The sequence below is a fragment of the Panthera pardus genome, unplaced genomic scaffold, assembly GCF_024362965.1.
Source record: "Panthera pardus isolate Hobbes unplaced genomic scaffold, ASM2436296v1 HiC_scaffold_15, whole genome shotgun sequence".
Classification (NCBI taxonomy): Eukaryota; Metazoa; Chordata; class Mammalia; order Carnivora; family Felidae; genus Panthera; species Panthera pardus.
In genome coordinates, this window is record NW_026526710.1 from 12528376 (window position 1) to 12543313 (window position 14938).

The 14938-nt window shown below is 50.6% G+C and overlaps 1 protein-coding gene across 2 annotated transcripts in view; it reads right to left on the reverse strand.

Annotated features, from left to right (window-relative positions):
* Positions 1-9942: 9942 nt before the first annotated feature.
* The window catches only part of CORO1C (coronin 1C), a 74411-nt gene continuing 69415 nt past the window's right edge, over positions 9943-14938 (reverse strand). For both annotated transcript variants that reach the window (XM_053902114.1, XM_019467218.2), the window contains 4 exons: positions 14712-14857; positions 12453-12510; positions 12105-12350; positions 9943-10924 (listed from right to left, as the gene is read on the reverse strand). In XM_053902114.1, the coding sequence (XP_053758089.1) occupies positions 10805-10924; positions 12105-12350; positions 12453-12510; positions 14712-14857 (570 nt within the window). In that variant the 3' untranslated portion in view covers positions 9943-10804. The remainder of the gene's footprint in view (positions 10925-12104; positions 12351-12452; positions 12511-14711; positions 14858-14938) is intronic.

The window sequence follows — 14938 nt, forward strand, 5'->3', positions numbered from 1 at the left end:
AAATCCTTGCTCCAAGTTCAAGAACAACTCTCTGCCTGTGCAGGATTCAATGGCTCCCCATTGCTTTTAGAATAAAGACTCAAATCCCTGACATGGTAGCCAATGCCTTGCCCCCCCTCTTCCTCTCCAGTTCATCTCATCCACATGCCGCCTTGTTCCAGCACCTTCTTCTAGTTCCTCTCATGTTTCCTCCCGACACAGGACCTTTGCACGTACAGTTCCTTCTGCCTGGAGCATTCCTTACTGCTCATCACCTGAGTAACTCCTACTCACAATTCAGACCCAGTTCATGTGCCATCTCCTCAGAAAAAGCCTTTCCTGACCGCCGGCCCCGCTCTGTGATCTCACAACACTGTGCCCCTCCCCAACGCACATGTGGTGACTTGATACATCTCTCTGTCTCTGGAAAGCTCCAGAAGAAACCCAGGCCTCTTTTGGCCACTGTCGCACCTCCTGGGCCAAGCACAGTGCCTGTCGTATAAGCATAACAACGGCTCACATTTACCAGGTGCTTCTTCATGCCAGGCACTGTCCTAGGCACTTGACATATTTGTCACAATGATGCAAATTGACAGTTTAATTTGTCCCAATTGCCTCACGAGGTAGGTAGTATTAGCATTCCCATGTTTGGATGGGGAAAAAAAAAACCCAAAGCCCAGAGAGGTTAAGTAACTTGCCTGAGGCCAAACAGCTAGGAAGCGAAGCAGGAGAGCCAGGGTTTAAACGAGAGCCTGCGTTCAGAGTAGAATAAATATACAAATTATCACAGCCCCTCCTGGCAGACGCTGCCTGTTGTGATTGGTCCCCCCCCACTTTACAACAGCATGTGATCTGCTGGGGTGTGAAGGAGCTGCAGGTCAGCAAAGCCAGCAGGTGTGAGGTTCCTCTCGATACAGACCCAGATCCCGTGGTGGGACTAGCCTGGGGACCAAGGGCCATTTGGGGGGGGGGGGTGGAAATGTGCTGCAGGGGGTTAACTAACCCGTTCCCGCTGGAGCAACCCCATCTTAAAGCTCACTGGGTCCCGACTTGGACAACAACAGACTGCATATCCAAGCAGCCTACAGCCTCCTTATTACTTGGACGCCCCCTAAGCGGCTGTCCGTGCACGAAGGGCAATTTTGCTTACATTAGCCGCTGCGTGAAAATGCTCGCAGCCGCCACGTGATGGTGCTTCCCATCAGCTTCGCGGTGGCCTATCCGGGTTGCACTTTGCTCCTCTCTTCTATCTGGGCGGGGAGTGGAGCAGGGAGGGGACTGTGCACACCAGTGACAAGTTCACGGCGACGACGGTTAAGTTCTAGAGACACAGAGGGAGCTGCAGGTGACCAAAGCCAGCAACGCTTAGCTTCGACCTGGTATTTGCCAGGCGTAGGCTGGTCAACTATGCGCTCAGCTAGCGAGGAAAATGAGGGGAAAAAAAAAATTAAACACTCGTGGAATCCTGAAATTTCATGGATGGGCACGGACTGTACCTGACAGGTATAGCCGAGATCCGAAAAGCCATTTGGAATTTGCTGGGAACTCACCGTGGGCACCCTCCGTCCCCCAAAGATGCCCATTTCCCTGAAAATGGGGAAAACCGTGGGCAAGGTGGGGCCGCAGCTCTCCTAGAATCATGCCTGCCTTCTAAAGTGGCCATTCTGCCTCCTAGGAAGCTGAGGCTCAGGGAGGGGCCCCGGGCGGATTTGAGCCCAGGTTGGCCAGACCAGACCACAAAACCTGCAACTTCCTACTGAAGCATCCAGCTGGCTGTGTGGCCTGACCTCTCTGGGCAGCACCGGGAAATTACCCGTCATGGGATCCTTTGTTCAAATGAGAGTAAAGATCTCAGAGAGCACAGAGCTGCTCTAAGGAAAGGCGGGGGCGGGGGAGGGGGAGGGGCCACCCTCAACTACCTCCCCACCCCCCCCCTTCCCCAACACACACATCCTCTTTGATTGAAGGGAGGGCTCACAGCTGTGATTTGCCGATTTGAATAATCTAAAAGGGAAATGGCCACTTGGGGGCCCACCGCAGCTGGGATGCAATTCTCCTTCTCAAACGGCGGCAGACCCTTGGGGAGCCCTGGATTCTGGCTGTCACTCTGGGCAGCTCCGGGATGAAAGGCTGCAGAGTGAAGCTGTTCCTCCAGAGAGACGAAGAACAGGGGTTCCCCAGGGTTCAGTGGGTCAGCTTTGGTGCCAGAGGGTGGTCGGAGCAGGGGCTGTTCCCAGACCCGGAAGGCCAGAGGGTAATCAAGCCTAGAAATGTGCTCCAAACTCAGGCATTTTTTCCAACAGTAGTCGCTAAAGGGATCAATGCCTCCAGCACCCACCCCAAGCACGGGGCAGGGAGGTACAGTGATGGAGAACTCCAGACTCGGACCTCAGGGGGCTCTGATGATGGAGAAATACCGCCACAAGGAAGGAGTCTTGGGTGCAAACTCCTAACTGGCTTCAATGGCAATAGGATTCCTGGGATAGCTGGTGGCACTTAAGGTTAGAAACGTAGCTGGATCTTATGCGTGGATTTAGGGAACTCAAGGGACCCAGAAGCCCCTTCTCCATCACCACACACCTGCTCTGCCTGCTCGCTCCCTCACATCCCCAAATCCCAGGCCTCTGTGAAGGGAAACGTGGATTTGGCACCGCTGGAGGTGGCTCCAAAGGCGGCGGCGGCGGGGGTTGGGGGTGGGGGTGGGGGTGCTTTGGCCCAGCCAGGGGTCAGCGGTGCTCAGGGGAGGGTCATATCCTGGAAGCAAAGTACTGCCATGTGGACAGTCCAATAGATGCCCCCACCCCAGATCGTGTCCCTAGTTTCATTCATTTATTGAGCAAATATTTCTTAATACAATATGCCAGATTCCAGGGATAACAGTGAATGAAAGGTGTTCCTGTCCTGGGGGAGTTTACATTCGCTTCAGGGGAGACGATCTGATCTGATCCGATCTGATCCGAGTCTCCACCAAAGGTGCTAGGTCTTCGTGGAAATAAGGTGTTATGGGGAGGGGGGCAGGGGAGGGAGAGCAGTGGTGAGCCTTGCAGACACTGAGGTGGGGGGAGGATGGGTGGTCTGGAGAGAGCAGTATGTGGGAAGCTCAAAGGCAGGGGGTCTCCTGAAAACCAGGGGACATCATCAGAGGAGGTCGGGGAGGCGACGGGGCCAGCCAAATGTGGGAATCTCAGCTTTTGTTCCGAGAGGAGACGCCATGGAGGGTTTTGACTCCATAAATACAGGGATCAGCAAGCTTTTTCTTAGTGGGGCGGATGGTAAACATTTTAGGGTTTGTAGCCAGTCTCTGGTTGCAACTAAATTCCGAGGGTGTAAGGCAAAAGCAGCCGTTAACTGTGGCTTAAACAAATGGGCGCGGCTGTGTTCCCATGAACTTTATGGACATTACAACTTGAGTTTCATATGCCTTTTACTTGTCACTATTCTTTTTTAAAGTCCCCCCCCCCCAATCATTTAAAAATGTAAAGACTATTTTTCCCTTGTGGGCTATCACAGAAACTTTCAGAGGGTTGGATTTGGTCTGTGGACCTTACTTTGTCCTCATCTGCCTAATACCTTAAAAGGTTATTGTGACCACGGTGTGGCAGACAGACTTATTAAAGCAGGGAACGGAAGCTTGGTTTAGAAGCTCTGACAGTTTATGTTCATTTTACTGGGCCAATGGGGGTACCTAGATTATTTGGTCAAATATTCTGGGTGTATCTGTAAGGGGTTTCCAGATACTAACATGTGAATCTCCAGATTGAGGAAAGCAGAGACTGCCCTCCACCGTGTGGGTGGGCATCACCCAATCAGGTGAAGGCCTGGATAGACCAGACAAGGAGAGTAAGGGAGATCCCCTTGCCCGACTACCTTTGAGCAATGATTTTTTGTTGCCTTTGGACTCAAATGGAAATATCAGGCCTCTTGGGTCTCCAGTTTGCTGACAGGAGACCTTGGGACTCGTCAGCCTTCAAAACCGTGAGCCAGTTCCTTATAAACGAACCTTTTTCTTTCTGTATATGTACACATCCTATTGGCTCTCTCTCGAGAACCCTAACGCAGAAGCTCGGTCCACATTAGGGATGACAGGGCCATGGACTAGCGGGTTAACGGTGGCAGTGTGAGAAGCAGCTGGAATATGGACGTATTCTAAAGCTACAGCCAACACGAGTAGCTGGCGGAACGTGTGTGGGATACGAGAGGAGACAGGAATCAGGTGGGGTGGGAGGCAGGGGCAAGTCAAGGGAGCTCTCATAGACGAGGCTGAAGAGCATGACTTCGTCCTAGAGACAAGGGGAACCACTTGTGTCCCCCTCAGAGATCTCGACAGATTCTGTTTTAGAAAACATCACTCTGGAAACAAAAAAGGGAACAGGTGGGTGGTGTTAGAGGAACCAGTTACGAGGCTCTTCCTACAATGGTCTGGTCTCTCTACAACGGGAAGTTTCTGGCAGGTGCACAGATGCCTACATGGGATTCTCCACCTTGCCATTTTCTATGGCACTTTAATCCAGTGCCCCTTGTGAAAAGCGGCCAGGGTGCCAAGAACTCACTTTACTGTCTTGGGGGACGCGTGTAGTTGAGCGTGGCCAGAAGCAGCCCGGCAGTTTCTTAACCGTGAGGTGCCTTTTCTATCTTCTGTGACCCAAGTATCATCTAGGCGCGGAAATGAACCTGCAACAACTTCCTGTTATTTATGGGGCAACTTCCCAGTTCTCAGACCTATCTCCGCATAGCCCAAAAGCTTGGATTTTGTTGCTGAAATACTGATGGTTGAGGTCTTGACCCTCAGGGCACCGAGCTGCGGTCCGAACACCGAACAGCTGGACCACTTGGTCATTTGCTCAACTACAATTTCCTCTGGACCTTTACACCCTCACTGGAAAAGTAAGTATTCGCCCAGTGATGTCAAGACAAACAGAACCACGTCTAGTTGGCGGGGGCGGGGGAGGGGAAGGCGCGGTTTGGAAGTAATGAGAAGACAGCAGGTCTGTGAGGAAGGCGGGGCCTGCTGCCGGGGACCAGAGGGGGCCCCCAGGGGAAGTGAGGCTCAGCAAGTCTGGAAACCCACCCTCTCAGCTTCTGCAGCCCCTCAGGGCCCCCAGGCGTCCTGTGCGGGGTCCCCTTGCCACTGTGATCTATCGGCATCACCTGAACCAGCCGGCAGCTCACAGCACAGGCACCACGTGAGCCTCTGCGACACTGATGACTGCTGGACCCTCAACCCGGAGCCTTCCCGACACCGGCAGCCGCCCACTGGGCTTCTGTCTGAATCATTTCTCTCCAGCGCTGCTGCAGACCCCCACGTCATCCTTTCCAAAAATATTCAGTCTCTGAGACCCGTGTGAGGAAGCCTCTCCATTTAAAACAAAAAACGAGGCACCCAGTGGTTTTGGTAACAGAAGAGATCTTCCTTCCCAAGCTCCCGAGTCGAGCAAGCTGCAGTGGATTCGAACTTTCCAGTCACCGGAGCGGTGTTCCTCATCCAACACTACGCCCCCACCCCCCACTCCCCGTGTACTAGCCCTGGCTCTTAAAATCAGTGGTCTTACCTGGCTGCGTTTCCACACAATAAAGGAAAACTACACTGAATTGCAAAGATTTCAGCAGCTTGTCTAAGCTCACCTTCCTCCACATTTCCACCGACCTAACCAACTTAGCGGCCACCTGACCCTCGAGGACCACTGGATCTGGAGCAGTCTGTCCCTTCGTCTCTGTCCCACCTTTTCCAGAAACTTGCAACTGGGGGAACAAAGCTCACTATGCCTAGTGACTCCTAGCACTGTCTGTCCTTCCACCCCTGTTGCTGACAGACTCAATTCCCAGGGGCCAGGAGGGAATGCTACGGGCGCATCAGCACAGATCACCCCCTTCGCAAACAGAGACAGCGGCTGGATCTGAGATCAAGCACATTACACGAAATACATTAGATGCATTAGATGGAAATATACTTCATATCTTACTGGTTGAAAATATATTTCCCAGGTTCCATGGCCTTCATTTTTTTTTTTGACATATTGAAGTCTTACGTAATTTCACTTTAACACAGCCAACGTTATCTTTTCCTTTGTGATTTAAAACGTTTTCCCCCAGACAGAAGTCTGGGTGGAAAAGGGCTTATTTTTTCTTCTGAACTTGAAAATAAAGTTTCCTTCCGTTTAACTACGGACTCTATCAGGAATATACACTGGTATCGTCGGGTGGCTCTGAGGAGTCCCTGCCTCCAGAACTGGTCATGGCACGCCATCATTTCCTGCCCCACCCCCTGCCCCTGTTGATTTAGGATGTTTAGGATCCCTGTTTCCACAGATTACAAATTCATCACTCATACATTAAAAAAAATTTTTTTAAGTTTATTTTGAGAGAGAGAGAGCGTGCGTGCAAGTGGGGGAAGGGCAGACAGCAAGGGAGAGAGAGAATCCCAAGAAGGCTCTGCGAGGTCAGCACAGAGCTGACAGGGTGGGGGTGGGGCTCGATCTCACAAATCATGAGATCATGACCTGAGCCGAAGTCAAGAGCCGGACACTTAACTGACTGAGCCACCCCGGCAGCCCATACATTAATTTTAATAACTTGTTTTTTATGTCTTAATGTTTATTTTTGACACAAGAGACAGAGTGCGAGCAGGGAGGGGCAGAGAGAGGAGGAGACACAATCCAAAGCTGGTTCCGGGCTCTGAGTTGTCAGCGCAGAGCCCGACGTGGGGCTTGAACCCACGAACCGTGAGATCATGACCTGAGCCAAAGCCGGACGCTTTACCGACTGAGCCAGCCAGGCACCCCTTAAATGTTTTTTTTTTTTTTAATGTTTATTTTTGAGAGGGAGAGACCGAGCATGAGTTGGGGAGGGGCAGAGAGTTGGGGGGGAGACACAGAATCCAGAACAGGCTCCAGGCTCTGACCCATCAGCACAGAGCCCGACGTGGGGCTCAAACTCACGAACAGCAAGATCATGACCTGAGCTGAAGTCGGACACTTAATCAATTGGCCACCCAGGCACCCCTACTTTTAATGACTTTTGTCTGGGAGTAAAGACATTTGTGTGAGATAGAAAACTCAGGAAAATCTAAGTCAAAACTACCCACCACTGGTACCTCCACATAGAAACAAGAAAACTTGGGTTTATTCTACATGTAAATACACACTGTATATGCGTATGGCCTCAAGAGGGCTTGTGGAGAGCAATCGGTCCTGGGCGGTTAAAGTTAACCAACCCTGCTAGACTAATCTTCCCTCTTCTCATTCCTGAAGAGTTCTTCTACCAGCTTCCTTGGGGCACAATTCCCAGAGGTGAAGACCCTGGGCCAAAAGGTAAGGACATTCAAGACTCCAGACGGACCTTGTCACACTGCCCTCCGGAAAGGTTGCACCAATGTGCAAATGCCCCCTTCAGTCTTGCAGGAAAATGTGAGTGTCCGTGGCCACGACTCACGGTCGAGTCCAGTGACGGCTTCGGGACGTTCTAATGTGCTAGCAGAAGAGAAGGGCCACTTAGAGTTAACAGATTCTTAACAGCCAAGAAAAAGCTTTTCTGGACACACAAGGCCGAGCCAGCAAGGGAAGTAGCCTTTCAAAATACGGAAGTTCTCCCTTGATGGGGCCTGGCTGGACGTCTGGGGCGGACACGGTAACCTTTAGGTCTCCGACCAAGAGGCAAGGCAGCCAAAACGAGAGAACGTCGGTCGTAAACACCTCCCAGCACGCGTCTGCCCCCTGACCGTGGGCACCAAGGGGCACAGACAGCATCTGTCGTCGCTGCTTCCTGCAGCCACACGAGCTGACCACGAACCTGGCTGCTGTTCTCACCGACCGCAGCAACTTCAGGAGAATGTATTGGGGCCGGGGGGGGCATCTTCACGCCAATTATTCATGTTTACAAACCTCTGGAAAACCCAAACAGTGGGAAACTCTGCTAAAATCACTGAAATGTCCTGAGACGATATCCTGGTGTAAAAAGGGAAGCTGCCAAAGGCCACGAGATTCAAAGGACCCTGAAAACCTCCCACTGGAATAAAAGTCACAGCTAAGCCGAGAGGACTGTACTCCACCGAAGAGCACGCTTCCAAAAGCGCCGCCAGGGAAACAGCGAAAGCGGCAGCCACTCGGCGAGGGCTCTCCGTGTGGCCGGGCCCAGGTAGCTCCCTTCCAAACCACGCGGAAGCCTGCGTCCCTCCTTCAGAGCAGGAAAAGGGATGCCTTGAGATTAGGAGATCTGCCCCAGATCCCCCCTCCGGTAAAGGCCGGAGGCAGGATTCAAACACGCAGGCCCGTGGGGGTCTGGCAGGCAGCACGCTCTCCGCTCTACCCCACTTGACGTCCCCGCTTTGCCGGCGCTGAGTGGCTCACCCACACTTCCCCTGTACTCACCCTCAGAGAGGAGACGGTCGCCCGGCCAGTTCCACGGAGTCAGAGGAGCTGTGCGCTGCCCCAAAGACAGCCGAAGGTGTGAAATAAACACGGACACCGTTTTGTAATCAATGATTTTTTTATCTTTGAAAATGGAAGCAAGTGTTTTGACAGAATACTATGGCCGCTCTATAAGAGCCGATCTAGGAGCAATTCACTGGTTTTCCTCTGGGATAGCACGGCTTTGAAAAGAAGAAGGAGGAAAAAAAAAAAAAGACAAAACAGGAAAAATAATCCACAAAGCTTCAGGCACCGACTCTGAGCCTGGCTGGGCATTCGTTCATTAAATAAGTCATAAGCTAAAATCACTAAAATCAGGGTAATTTCTCCTTGCCCTCTGTCTTCTCTTTGAACCACGTTCCCTATGGTGTTCCACCACTATCAACAATTTTGTTTACTTTAATTTGTCAGAACCTTAAAACACTTCTCAATTTAAAAAATGAAGGTCCTCAGCAGATTACGTCGATAAAGAAACATGTACAGGTTTGAATAGAAGTCACTGTAATTATTGTTTTCTTTACATCTCATTATCCACTCCAATATTAAACACACACACATACACACACAAAACCACACCAAACATTCAGATGCCCTGAAACTGTGGAGACAGCGATCCCAATTCTGGGTAAAAACACGGTACCTTTCCTACGCAGACATTAGCCCCAGCTCGACTGCGCGTTCCAACCCAGTGTCGCCACACTCCGCCTCCATCCTGGTTCCCTGTTACAGACGCTCCCAGCCAGTTCGTCCCCACACCGGCGGGAGCATGCGCAAGAGCCCCCGGGCGGTCCCAATGGCACTCCACGTTTCATGTTCGACCACGGACACTCAGTCTTTCCCAGAGATTCTTTAAATCTTGTTCCTCAAGCATGCAAAATGAGAACATGGAAATGGAGAAGTTCTAGCTAACCTAGGAATGGAACAGGTATTCAGAGCTCAGTCGCTGGCGCCTGAATCCGGGGGAACCTCTGCGCTTTGACACAGCCTCTGTGTGAGCTGGAGGGGCAGAGCAGGCCGGTTTGTGTGGAGGGTGCAAAGGGACAAGTTCGTACACATTAAAGCTACAGCAGAGGCCCGTGCTCCTGGTCTTGCTTCATTCTAGACTGTTCTCAGTCTCAATAGTCAATAGCACCCTCTGGCCTTCATCTCAGCTGACTGTGGAGAGGGCCGAGGCAGGAAAAACAGAAGGACTGTCTGGGGGAGCCCTGAGAGAGGTGGCTGCATCTGTGACACAGAGGGGAGGGCAGGGGCTCTGGGGTGCAGAGAGAGCCATTTCTGCCTCCAGCACAGCACAGGGTCGGCATGCGATGTGCTGGGAGAGCAGAGGGTCCCGTGGGGGCACACTCCCCCCTGCAGGTTTGCTCGGCCTACAGTCCCCTACCGCACTCAGGAGCAAGACAGGCTGCTGAAATGGGCAAGAAGGAGCACTCCACAGTGGCTTCTGTGGCCTCCTGTCCCGGGCACCCTTGTCAAGTATTGACCGAAACCTGAACTATGACGTTTAAAGTGATCAATGCAATAGATTCTACGTGTATAACAAAACTGCGGAAACACACGCTAGTTTAGGTTAGATTATAATCATCTGAAGCACAGGATAACCAAGAACTGAAATTCCATTCTGGTACAACCACCCAGTTTCTAGAAAAGAGAAAGGAAAGAAAAGAGACGATACAATAGGAGCTTTTTTGATCAGAAGACTCCGTGAAAGGAGAGGGGTGGTGACGTGAACCCACGTGATTTTTCAAGTCTTCCTTCTGTACAGTCATGAGGATGACCGGGTTTTGTGCTGCAAACGAGCCAGCACCATGAGGCTACTGCTCTGATTGTTCTCGGATGAACGTGTATACAAAATAATATCTTATCTTCATTTAGTTTATAAACATACACAGTGCTGTCCCTTTCAAATTAAGGAGGAAAAAAAAAAAACCACACACAAATACTGCAAAGTAGCAAAATACAAGGGCGGCGGGCGGGGGAGCTACTTTTGGTTTTGGCAACGTTAAAAAAAAAAAAAGAAATATAAAAAGCAATGTGGCATTGGTCCCTGTTTATAAAAAAAAAAAGAAAAAAGGTACTTGGGCACAACACTGAATCAGAATTGGTCGGTTTTCTAAAATTCAGAATATCTGGGATTTTAAAAGTAGCACTTTTGTCTTTTAAAAGTTCGACAAGTCACGTAACACTTAAAACATCAAAAAAGCTTTCTGATAAAAAGCTCAGCTTTTAAATCACATTTTGTTTCTGCAAATTTGGGAGACGAATTGAGTTCTGACTGGAATGCGGCCCGTGGCTGGTTGAAACGGGCCGCTGACACGGAAGGTCCCCAAATGGCAGTGCCTCCCTTCCGCCCTCCCTGGGACCACGCCCACAACCGGCTACCACGAAGAGTTCCTGCTCCCATTTTGGGGGTGGGGGGTGGACCTTCAGGCGGCGATCTTCGCCATCTGCTGTTCTAACTTGGAAATGCGCTCGTCTTGATTGCAGATTGTATCTTTTATAGATTTGATCTCTTTTAAAATCTCATCCAGCTTGGCTTCATTTTGCTAAGAAAACCAAAAAGGGGGGAGAGGGTAAGAGGTTGACTAAAATGCACTCAACGAAGTTCACCACAGTTGAGAATGTATAGGTTGCGCAGTCTCATTTTCCCCTTTGGATGTGGCCAGGCACCGCCACCAAGTTGGGCCATAGGAGAGTCCCGGCTGCTGGTCAGCCCACCTGCCGCCCCACAGCAGAGCCACAGTCCCGCAGCGCTGCTCCTCATGCCCGTGCACTTACCCGGACTCAGTCTCAAGGACAGAAACTGTGGGAAGGGACCGGTCCCTTCACGGCTGCGCCACAGCCTGGCCACCCGGTGCGATACCATCAGGAGTAATGTCTATGTGACCTTCTGGAGGCTGCCGAGCCCCTGCCATCACCCGGGGAGGGCCCTTCTTAGGAGCTAAAGCCCTTGCCCTGCTTGCTAACTCTTCTAAAGAGGCCTCAGCCTCTCCCACGTGGAATGGACCCTGTTGGAAACCCTGCAGTCCACGGCATCTGACGTGGCTTCCCTAGTTATGGCCAAAGTGCCAGCTCCTCCGGGCGCTTGGCCTCTTCGTTCCACTTATACCTTCTCACTGACAGTTCACCGACCTCCCTCTGGCCCCTGGGATCCTGTTCCACGCCCGCCAAGTTCCCTTGCCGCCTCCTCCCTGGCTAGACCCTGCTCTCCTGGCAGCAGCATCCCCAGTGGCCGTGCGGGCCCCCAATGTCAGGCTTCGGCTCCCACCGCTCCACTCAGATGGTTCTTGCCAAGAGGTCCAAGATCATCTTCGCTAAGTTGCACTCGTCGCCACACGCCTGTGTCTCTGGAACACTCAGCAACATCTGGACCTCGCACCACTCTCTTCCCCTCCCAGGACCCCCTCTTCTCGGCATCTGTGGCCCCACGCTCTCTTGCTTCATTTCCACCCCAATCAAAGATGGACGTGAACGGTCTGGGGAGACACACTTACGAAAACACCCAAGCAGCTCCTGTGCACTCTCTTAAAAATGGTCATAGACTGACTTCTCTCCTGGTCATTACAAAAAAACGAAAACAAAAACCCCAAAAATAGCTAATGGAGCCAAACTCAAAAATGTTATGTGGCCAAGGAGGTTCTTAGAAATAGTCATGTTTTCATTCACTGAAAGAAAGCCCTGAGCCAGCCAAGCGCACCGCACCCCTCAACCTCAGGGGGTCCTTACCACACTGGCTGTGTCCGGGGTTTTCTTGGGGATGTTGATCAGGTCACACTTCTTATTTGCAGTGGGCTTGCTATCCAGAATGTTCTTCTTGACCACTTTGAGATCCCGGTTTTTGCCAGGAATGTATCCATGCTTTAAGGAGATGAGGACTGGATCTGCATTCTTCCCCTCAAACCACTCCTCTGCCTCCAGCGCCGCTTCGGGCCCTGCTGTGTCAGGATACAGGTCATCCTGGAAAAGGTCCGACTACAAGAGACAGTTTGGGAAAACCCTCGGTTAAAGAAGAAGAAAGACCTGACATGTGAAAGTCTTTGAAACACAAATTTGCCTAAGAAACTGGGCACTTACTTTCCTTGGAACCGTCATGATAATAGGCTCACACTTTCTCTCATGAAGTTTGAAGAATCTTCAAGGGGGAAATAAAGGCAAAGTTGTATTAAGTGAAATAAGAGGCCAAGTCACAGGCTTCATAACAATTACTCTCCTGTATGGGATACGACATGCTCTGCCTAGCACCGCGGCCGATCCACCCTGGGGGAGCAGGTACAATCTGTGTTCCCGTTTTCCAGATGAGAAAACAGAAGCCAAGAGGAGCTATGCTAGGAAATGGTGGACTAGAAACAGGAACCAGGAGTTGAGGTCTATGCTGCTGGGACAGTCAAACCCCCATCTTCAGGGCTGAGCAGCCGTGGTGGAAACGCCACCACCGCCGATGATTCTCTTCTGGAACAATGACCAAGTCAACAGACAGGAGAGAACAAACACCTGACATGAGATTAGCATCCACGATTTGGATGCCAGGTCTTCTGCCAACTAGAAGTGGCTGAACATTTGTTGGCAAAAATAGGATTTTTAAAAAGGAAAAGAAGATAGGCGCCTGGGTGGCTCAGTTGGTTGAGCGTATGACTTCGGCTCAGGTCATGATCTCGCAGTTGGTAAGTTCAAGCCCCACGTCAGGCTCTGTGCTGACAGCTTGGAGCCTGGAGCCTGCTTCGGATTCTGTGTCTCCCTGTCTCTATCCCTCCCCCACTCATGTTCTGTCTCTCTCTCTCTCAAAGATGAATAAACGTTAAAAACAAAATTTAAAAAAAAAAAAAGGAAAAGAAGATAATCCTAGGATTACAATTTTGGCATCTATGCAAACCGCATCATATTTGACACTCAAGAAAAATTTGAAATTATCCAAAATGTGGAAAGACTAGGAACATAAAGCACGAAACCTCTGCAGTCAGCAGAGTGGTAAAAAACAAAAACAAAAACAAAAACCAACCAAACTGGCCTGGGTTTGATGTCCAGCTCAAGTACTCAATGTATTAATGAATGCTCAGTAAACATTTAATAAGTAGGAGGTATCCTGAATGATTATGCTTACAGGTTTTTGACTTTTAGATGACAGTAAAATAAATGCTTTCCCAAGTACCAGAAGCACTCTCAAGTTTGGATTCAATCTATTTTGAACCACATTTTGATGAGTTTGGTTTAAACTATAATTTTGAATTATCTTTCTTTCACTACTCCAGCTACAGAGAATTAAGTATATTTAAAAATGAAACTTAGAGTAATTAACTTAAAAGATGTGCTCATTATTTAACTGTATGACCAAAACAACAGAGGTAGGCAGATGTCCATAGAAATGTAGTGTGGTACAAATGTGCGGTACGGTCACCGGCCCAATAGCGTGGCGCTAGTCATCCTGTTGCTCAAAACGGTCAGTTATTCATGGGGCACCCGGGTGGCTCAGTCGGTTGAGCGTCCGACTCGGTTTCGGCTCGGGGCATGATCTCACGGTTTGTGGGTTCGAGCCCTGCGTCAGGTTCTGTGCTGACAGCACGGAGCCTGCTTGGGATTCTCTGTCTCCCTCTCTCTCTGCCCTTCCCCTGCTCCCGTGCGTTGGCCTTCTATCTCCCCCTACCCCTCTCTATCCAAAATAAATAAATAAAGCTTAAGAAAAAAGTTTTTAAATGGCCAGTCATTCGTGAGTCTCACAGAGTATCTCCTGTTGACTAGGAGGAGAAAAAAGCCTACCCTTTGGGAAGACCACTGGCATTATGCAACACAAAATTTTTTTAAAATCCCTAGTAGTATAGACAGGCAGCAATTCTATAACATAGTTGCATTTCCTAAATCAAGCTAACCCAACACCCAGCTACTGGTCTCTGCCTTCTCTAATCTAGGGTCCGTGAGGTCCACGATCCAGTTTGGAACATGTTTGTCCCCACGGCGGGCAGGAAAACCATCTATTCGGTCCATCTCAGGGGCAGGCTCGCCCCCGCTTGCCTCCTAGCGGACACTGGCCACAGCCTCGGCCTGAAGACGAGAGATGGAGGCTTCGCTAGGTCAGTACGTGTGCAGTGCGCCTTGGCTGAGCCACGTCACTGGTGCTTCGGGCCACACAGTCTGAAGCACGGTTCCATGACACGATTTTGCAAGTTCTTTCCTGCTCTAAAACTCTGTTTCTCAGTGTGGACAGGAAATGAGAAACCAATTCCGCAGTGCAACGGAGGGGAGACGAGACTGCGGCCCTAGGGCATTACCGGCAGCTGTATCGCTCTGGTGTAACACGCGGGGCACAAACAACCTGCGTATCTTCCGGTACCGGCTCTTTACCTGGCGATCTCACATTTGTTAACGTCAAGTCCCCTCTTGGGCATGTAGCCCATCCCTCTCTGAGGCTCCTTGCTGCTGAATGTGTTGAGGTAGTGGACATACGGGGATTCATCTGTGATCTCAAAATAGCGGATACTGCTGTCACCCTACAAGAAATCAGAGAAAACTTCGCATTGAACGTTACCTGAAGCAGCTGGATGAGGTGGTGTCTCTCTCCCCTGTCAACC